The sequence below is a fragment of the Zeus faber genome (genome assembly GCF_960531495.2).
Source record: "Zeus faber genome assembly, chromosome: 8".
NCBI classification, from domain to species: Eukaryota; Metazoa; Chordata; class Actinopteri; order Zeiformes; family Zeidae; genus Zeus; species Zeus faber.
Window position 1 is genome coordinate 24820835 of NC_137195.1, and position 8590 is coordinate 24829424.

General features: G+C 45.1%; 1 protein-coding gene across 1 annotated transcript in view; it reads left to right on the forward strand.

Annotated features, from left to right (window-relative positions):
* LOC307233869 (transmembrane protein 65-like) overlaps nucleotides 1–6608 on the forward strand; it is a 50321-nt gene extending 43713 nt beyond the window's left edge. Inside the window, exons 7-8 of the mRNA XM_080005326.1 lie at nucleotides 1223–1328; nucleotides 3580–6608. Of these exons, the coding sequence (XP_079861452.1) occupies nucleotides 1223–1328; nucleotides 3580–3720 (247 nt within the window). The 3' untranslated portion in view covers nucleotides 3721–6608. The remainder of the gene's footprint in view (nucleotides 1–1222; nucleotides 1329–3579) is intronic.
* The last annotated feature ends 1982 nt before the right edge of the window (nucleotides 6609–8590 follow it).

Consider the following 8590-nt stretch of genomic DNA (forward strand, 5'->3'; position numbering starts at 1 on the left):
CAAAGCTTTTGTACCCCCTAAAAGTACAATGTACTGTATTTTCAAAGTGTGCGTAGTCTAGACTCAATCTGTCTAGAGTACATCAAAACTAGAATCCTTTAGCACTCGGAATAATTCCAGGCAGTTTACGCAGGTTTCCTGCAGATAAACTTCAAAGCACCGAATGGCGACTGATTTAATGTTGTGATCCTTCCTTCCTCCGTCAATTTACCCATTCTTTACAAAGTGAGACGGAAGTTCTTCTCTCAGCTCTGTCCTTTGTCTCTCAGACACATAATCCGGTTTGAAACATTCTCCACCTCGGGGTGTGCAGACACCCAATGTCAAATGGTCTCTCTCCCCACAGCCTTTCCTTCAAGGACACGCCTAATCCACTCGCTCATCTTCTCTGGCTCCTTGTGGCCCTCGGTGATCAGACATTTGTTTGGATGCTGCGTTGTGTCAGCGGGCAACGATGAGGAAGCAAATCAAAGGCGTTACGCTGCGTCATTAGTGTGTCGTTTGTGCCCCGCTGTTGTTGTTGCTGTTCAAGTTTGTATTGCCCTTTTACTTCCGCCGTGCACCACGGGACGGATCGAAGTGTGAAACCTGGTCGAGGTTTAGAAAGGGAGGCCCAACCCAAAAAGTAAAACCCAGGATGAAACGGCTGCCCCGGCGCTCGTCTCCATTTCGATTAGAACGTTTCCCCTCAGGCTTGCGCCGGGAAGGCGGGCGTGATGAGAGTGTGCACTGCATTTCCAAATTCAAGTAAAATATATATTTTTTTGTTATATAAATCATATCGTTGGGACAATTTCCGAAGCAACGTGAGGACTTTCGATCCAAAACATTTCAGCAATTTCCATGAAATTAATGTGTGCTGGGCTCAGGAAGGGTTAATTGCAAGGTAATGGTCAAACATTTCGGGTCACTTTGAAGTTTAACGCATCCGCACGCGCATCTGCACGCGCATAGACGTGCACGTGCAGTTATGGATGCAGCGATTCTGTCGTGCCATCGGTTTCCCTTTTCCATCCTTTCATCAGCTCTGCCCAAGACAGCCCCACCCCTTAAATGTCAAAACCACTCCTGGGATGCTCGTTATTAGGCTGGAGCTGAACGTTTTCTACATATTTATTTTGAAGTGTGTTTGCCACCCCTCTTACTGCATGCGCATTCCCAGTAACAATAACACAGCTTTTCTGAAGGTTAACCCCTCCCCCAACCCCCCCCCCCCCCCCAGGTTGGCGGGCTACGTGGAGGCCCTGGCGTGTCGGCTCGGAATGCAGATCCCCGACCTGAGCCCGAAGCAGGTGGACATGTGGCAGACCAGAGTCAGCTCTCACACGGTGAGCACAGGGATGGAAAGTTCCAGGAAAACAAAAAAAAAGAACCCCCCCCCCCCAAACTTCTGCTTTTCGACTCCTGCCGTACGTCTTCTGTGAGCCACTGTTTTTCACTTCCGATCAGATTCCAATACATACAGCATGTGCCGATACTGATTCCGATACCAGAGCTCTTTTGTTGTTGATTAGGGCGGCAGATATTCCTCTATAATCCCATGAGATTTTTTTTTGCTTTATTTTTAATATTTTAATACATATTAAAAGGTTTAACGCTCAAATTTGGTACGAGGGGATTCGCAGCTCCGATCTGAACGCTCTTTTCTCCAAACGAAGCAAATAAAAACTCTAGATGCATTAGATGCATTTAATTGACTCCGTTTACAGATCGTTCCCGAAGAAATCCCACCCGCATTCTCACGGCCCGGTGGCAAATGCCCCGCGGCCCGGCCCGTTCCGTGGCACGGGAACCTCTGCACTAGAGGACATTCCCTCGGTGATGGTCGGATTTATTTCTCACTTTCATCGCCACATCCGTGGAATTACTGGACATTCTGGTCAAAGGCTCAGCACTCTCCCTTGTGCGCACAGTGACATGCCGGAGGAGAGGGAAAAGTGCCGGTGCTACCAGGAATATGTCTTCCTAATGTGCATATATTGAATTTCATTGCTCATCACATGTGAATTGATTCTCTAACGTTAGCCTACAGATTTGTAATCAGTTATTTATTCATAAAAAAATACACAGTCGATTGGCGATTTCAGCCTTCAAATAGTGTTGTTTTCTTTTATATTCGAATTTTGTTCCTGCAGCCCTACGACACAGCTGATTGGCTGCTGTGCAGTGACGGTTTGCCAAACTTCAGCTGCCAGTTCCTGTTCGCATTGCGCGTTACAGGTTAATTATCATTTTTATTCCCGCTAGCCTTAATAGTGGTCAGGACAAATCACGATGGAGAAATCGTCACATATCAGAATTTCAGGATCATTGCTTGCTCTGTTAGTCTGATGACAACATGTTTGTGGAATCCTCGACCTACATAGTTAGCAACATTTTTTTTGCAAGGGGAAAATATAAGAGCAACTGTACAATCTTCAAATTCTGAATATTTATCACATTTTTTGGGGGATTACATTCGCCGGACTCAAAACTCGCTGCGTCGCACAACCCGGCTCCCACCTCTCTCTGTATGGCATACTGTGCACTGTAAATGAAGAATATAAATTAGATTTCACACTGTCATGATGAGACTTAACACGCTGATTCGCGGCGCGTTTCCCGATTGACCTACCGCAGGGAATCTTTTTCAGGCTGATCTCAGGCCAGCAACATCAAAGCGGTAACGCGACTCTCTGCGCCGTTCATCCTGCAGGAGAAGCAGAAGCCGCTTGATTTTTACTAAAGTGTCTGAAGTGCGAAACCTTAATTAGCCGCCATGACGAGCATACCAAGGCTCCGGACCATTCGTGACGGGCCGCGCTGATTACCTTGACGATTTTTGAAATACTCTCGCATTTGCTGGGCTCTGACTCGCAGAAAATGTCTCTCTGGCTTCGACGTTGTTTGCGCAAATTGGTTTCATTTGTTTTCTAGGCGGATAAGAAAGCGGCTGAAGTGTGTTATTTAACGCCGCCAAAGACATTCGCGAGTCGAAGCGGATGAGAGTTTGCAGGTTTTTGTCTCAACTGAGATTCTTCAAGTCGAGCAGTGGTGGGGTTTTTTTTTTTTGCCGTTTCTTTTGGTCAGTCAGTATGCATTACAATAACAGGATAAAGCAGGAGCTTACAAAAATAGATATTTCAATGAGGAATAATAGATAAGGGGAATCGTAAATATATTTTTATATGTGTGAATCCTCTGTGTCCCGATGGCGGAGCGCAACACAGAGTGCCGTGCATCATTCCTCCAAATAAAAGTACCAACGGTGTGTGGGCAGGGCACGGAGGAACGCGCACGACTCGTTGGAATGGGTATCGTTAAGATTTTAACGGTGCTACTACTCTTAGCGATACTGTTCATCGATCCGGTACTCTGATTGTATTTTTTAAGAGAAACTAAAACATATTGAGAGCAGAGATAACACTGCCTTACTTTTTGCGCATTACGCATGGAGAGGGGGCGATGCGGGCGCAGTCTCCTGGTGTGTGTGATTAATACCAGGTTGGTCGGTACCCAACCCTCGGCACCAGCGTTCGCTCCCGCTCCGTTCCTCCGTTCCATCCATATTCACCGCCCTCCTCCCTCCTCCTGTTCCAGGGGAAGGCCATCGGCGTGGGCATCGGCTGCATCCTGGGCATGTTTCCCCTCTTGTTCTTCAAAGACGACGAGAAGAAAGAAGGGAAGGACGCAAAGGAGGCAACGCAAGTGCCCGTATCGGCGGGAAGCAGCAAAAACTGAGGTTCCACCCCCACTCCGCATTTAGGGACAAACTACTTGAAATGTCTTCTTAGAAAAATAACTCGGCTGGATCGCGGTGCACAACGGAAACAATCTAGAGCCCGGCCCGATCTGTAGAAAAACCTGAGTCTGTAAAGGATTTTTAAATGTTACTGGAATTCTAGACGAAAGAACTTTAGCCTTGTGACCTTGTCGCCTCCCGAAGAGACAACGGACCGATCGATCACCTGGCGGCGGCTGCTGCACAGGTCAACTGTTAGACCTTAGATGATCTCATTCATTAGACAAAAAACAATTCAAGATTAACTCTCCCCTCGTTGTACAGCTAGTAACGACCTTGTAGGGTGGAGAAGTGGGTTTTAAATAGGTTTCTTTTTTTTAGGGATGGATGGCTGAAAAGTCCTTAAAGCTTTATGGGACTTTTCGAGAACATTCCACTGTATAGGTTCTTCAAAATATCCATAAGACACTTTAGGAAACATTTTGCCAGTCAACTGCTACGTGGATTGATTCTCATGCCTAATTCGAGAGGTATAAAAAAACAGTTGGTTAATTAACGTCATTATGAAGGAAAACTATTTTTGAATATCATCTTGGGGTTTGTTTTCTTTAGTTTAGACCAATATCCCCAATTCCCAATATCGACAATTTGATGAAAACACGGCACCGCACATTGTCCAACATTCCCACCGGACTCTCTCGCTCTGATTAACTGAAGCAGACCAGGTCTCAGATATCTGGTCCAGTAACTTAACGACTCAAAATAAGACTTAAAGTGTCGCTTTTATAGATTCCTCCAAACATTGTGAAAACTGAGCAGGATGTATTGTCTATACGGAGCCTCTACATCTGCCAGTGTTAATCTTTTTTTCTCCCTTATAGTTATGACTAGAAGACGTGTTGCTTAGGCTGCGTTTCTACAGCATTTAATGACAACGAGAAGAGCTGGTGAATACACTCAACCTCACCTGTCACAGGCGCAATTAAACTTTTAGAAGAGTGTTCAGGAGAGAACTAGAAAAGTTGTGAATGGTTTGAGCAGATGAGGCAGGTGTAACAGGAATAAATGACTTGGCCATGTCCCCTGCCCTTCATTGGTAACTGCTGAAATGCTTCAAATACCCAATGTTATCCTAGCTCCACATCACTTCAGTTAAATGTGCTCGAACAACGGCACATTCGGCGTCACATCCCCGTAACCACACAGTACTTAAAGTGCAGTGTGTAGAATTTACGGAACAGACGTGGCAGAAAATGTATATAATATTCACAAGTGTGTTTTAGTGTGTAATCTGTCCGTCTCCTCTTGGGAGGCCACCATGTTGCACCACCACGGGGATTGGTGTTCAGCTGGTTGCAATCTGCAACCTCACCGCTCGGTGCCACTAAATTCTACACACTGCACCTTTAAGCACAACCACATGAACTGTCCTGCTTTCTGCCCTCGAGTGGTCGGGAAAGGAAAGACGGGCAGGTTTGACAGCTTGCCTTGTGTCAAGTACAGCTTTTATCGAAGCACTTCTGCTGTCCCACAATCATGCTTACGAACCCCGTCTTGCTGATTTGGGATACTTAAAAGGCCTCTCTTTATGTCAAAATTATTATTATGTTAAAATTCAACCCCCCAATTTGCATCATTATTCTTAGGTATTAGTTTTTAATAGCTACCATATTATGGGCTTTGGCAAAATGAAGGTTTGACATCACTTTCATTGGATTTAGAGGAAAACTAAGTAGAGGAGCGGGTTCTTTAATTTTTTTTCATGATATGTTCAATACAGTTAAATATGGACACTGAATTGTGTTGATTTGTCTCAGAAATTGAGCAAGATTTTGAGGAATTTGCGGCATATGCCAGAGCACAACACAACAACAAGTTTCTCAAAAGTTCCAAGGCTGTATAGAAGCAATAAAAGCTTGTGTTGATTACGATGCAGGTGCATGTACTAAATAATAGAATAGTTTCTGTTTTGTTTTGTTTTATTCTTGGGACTTGCAGTTACAAGCTTTGTGTTACATTGATTTAATGAGTAGAATTCAAATCCTGTGTTTGTTATTTTGAGTAAGCTGGCTGCCTCATTAATTCATGCTTAAGGCTGCTTTAAATTAACGCATCTGAGGTGTATTTTATATATTTTTTAAAAGACACGTTACATATTTTGTTTGTGCCGTCTGCTTGCGTTGTGAAGAGTTTGATGCTCATACGAGGCGAACCGCATCACAGTGATGCTCAAGAAGGAATTCTTTTCTCGAGTAAATCAACAGATTTGCTCAATCACACAGAGAACCGAGATTATTTCGGCAAATCGACGATCAAAAAGAAAATGCTGATTTAAAAGCTGCACAAAATGTTCCACGATAATTTAATGAGATTGTTAGATGCTGAATATAGGGTTTCTGATGGGGTCTTAACCTTTCAAGGGTTTTAGGAAATTGGCTCAGGTAAGTTTTTATTTTATTATGGCCATGACTATCATGTGCCTAGAAATACTTTGAAATGATCAAGGATTATGCACTCTTTGTGACAGAACCATCTCTGATGGTTAGATAAGACACATGCGATGGGAGTCACAGATTCTGACCCTACTTCTTAATTTATGGAGCCTGTTTGATTTTCAAAACAACTAATGTGGTTTGTGACTCTCCTCACTTTCCCTCTGGATCTCTCTGGAGAATCTCACCATATTTATTGATTTTCTGTTTGTCTGGTTGTCCCAAAGTACAGTATGTATGCTCTGTACATGTATGAGAATATGTGTAGGAAAAGAAAATACTACAGGAATATTAACTTATTGCCAATGGTCAAATAAACTCAGTGAGCTGAAGTGAAGAATGAACAACATGCAAGTGTCATCTTTTTGGTTTTCTGTTGAAACAAATCTATCCATGTATCCACAGTAAACGTGTGACAGGGAAATTGCTTCAAACTTACAAGACACAAGTGCTGTAATCAATTCCTAGATCTCTGCACTGTTATGGGATAGGGGTGAAAATATTTATATGGGAACAAGAATCAACTAAAAATGAGTAGGATTTCCTCCCTTCAGGCGAAACTACACTGACCTGAACTTTCTGTCATAAAAATGACACGTCATTGAGAATGTATACAAGTTAAACAGCTCAAGTGTAAATTCTACAAGAAGGGGTGTGTGTCATTAATACAAAATTATTTGGAAACGACATGGAAAGCCTAAAAGCATAGCAGGTTGCCTAATGTTAAAGCACAGTCCACCTATCGGAGGAGAAATTGTTGGACAGATCCAATCCAAGCCATGTGCAGCTTTTGGATTGTGACGCTTTAGACCAGCAAAAGTTTTGCCAGTTATTTTCTGCATGATGTTTGCAGGGAATTGTCTAAGGCCAAGGGGAAATGGAGATTGGAGACTTTTACACCAGTGTTGGAAATTATATTTGCAGACAGAGGCGAAGAGGAGCAGGAGATTTATCTGAGCCCGATCCACGAGGTTCACAAAACACGCACATATATCGGCCGGTAGGAAAATGACATACCGACATCTTGCCCAACCCAAGTTGTCACTACAGCTGTCACCTGCCCCTGCCCTGCAGCTACCTCCGGTCCCTGAGCAGCAGCAGCATTACCCTAGCTTCCAGCCCCAGGTGGAGCAGCAGCACCCTAGCTTCCAGCCCCAGGTGGAGCGGGAGCAGCAGCAGCACCACCCAAGCTTCCTGCCCCAGGTGCAACAGCAGCCGCCCATCTTCCAGGCCAAGCGGCAGTCCCAGATGCAGCTGCCACCTGTTTCCCTGTCTACCCTGGTCTCCTGGACTGTCACCCAGTCGGGCTTTCCCCGCCGACGTCCAGCCAGACGTCTGGCCGTCGCCTTCTCCGTCGACCCCCAGCCTTTTGGTCACCCTTCTAAGCGGCACCAACTACGGGGTCGACCTCCCGAGCTGTCCCCTTAACTTGCCTTGCCCCCTGGTCGCCCTCCGGAATGACTCCACCTATCTGCCCTGTTTGCCTGGGTGGGTTTCCAGCTCCCGTGCCGTCCGCCTGAGGGTTTTTTTTCCCCTGAAGCCCACTCCCTCTACCTGGTCAGGAGCTGTCTTCACCTTACTCATTACTCAACCAGTATATAACCAGTTCCCCGGTCACTCTGTTTTTGCCAGATCGTTGTCAAGACTACGACTGAGCAACTCTCCGGTTCCCCGCCTGTCCTGCCTGACCTTCCTCGCCTGTCTGCCTGACCTTCCCTGCCTGCTGTGCTTGCTATTACCTTACCCCCTTGTTCCCTTCAATAAACCCTAGTTCTTATTTGCACCCATTTCTGACTCTCTGTGTGTCCTGGGCATGGGTTCGCCTCATAGTGACACCGAGGCTGTGTATCCCATTGACATCATGGTCAAACTTTCAACGAGGAAAACATTTCTCACATTTCCTTTATCTATCACGGTTTGTTTTCACACAATTTAATCAACATTGTCAATGTTCTGGTCTGACTGATCCCAATAGGGCTTGTCCTAAAAATGTAAAATCTTTTGATTCCGTCCGTTTCTAGTTGACATCACGTTACCACAGGAAACGGGCAAACCAGGTTTGGGCCCCAGGTGTGACACTGAAACCGGCTGACAGCCCCTAATCTTTCTGGGATGCTGCGCTGTCATTTGCGATGCAGGGAGAGGAGGAAAAGCTGTTCTGTCGTTCTTGGTGAGACAACCTATCAAGCGAGGGCATGAGAAAATTGTGAACCCCCCCCGAAAATAAACGTTTCAGCTTGGCTAGAACTACTCTATCAATGAAATTGTAAATTTTTGTATTTGTGGCCTTTTGAGAAAACATACTCCACATTCTTCCATAGTTCTAACAAACCTAGAAGTGACTAGGAAAACCCTTGCATCTTGCGAGGCATATCTA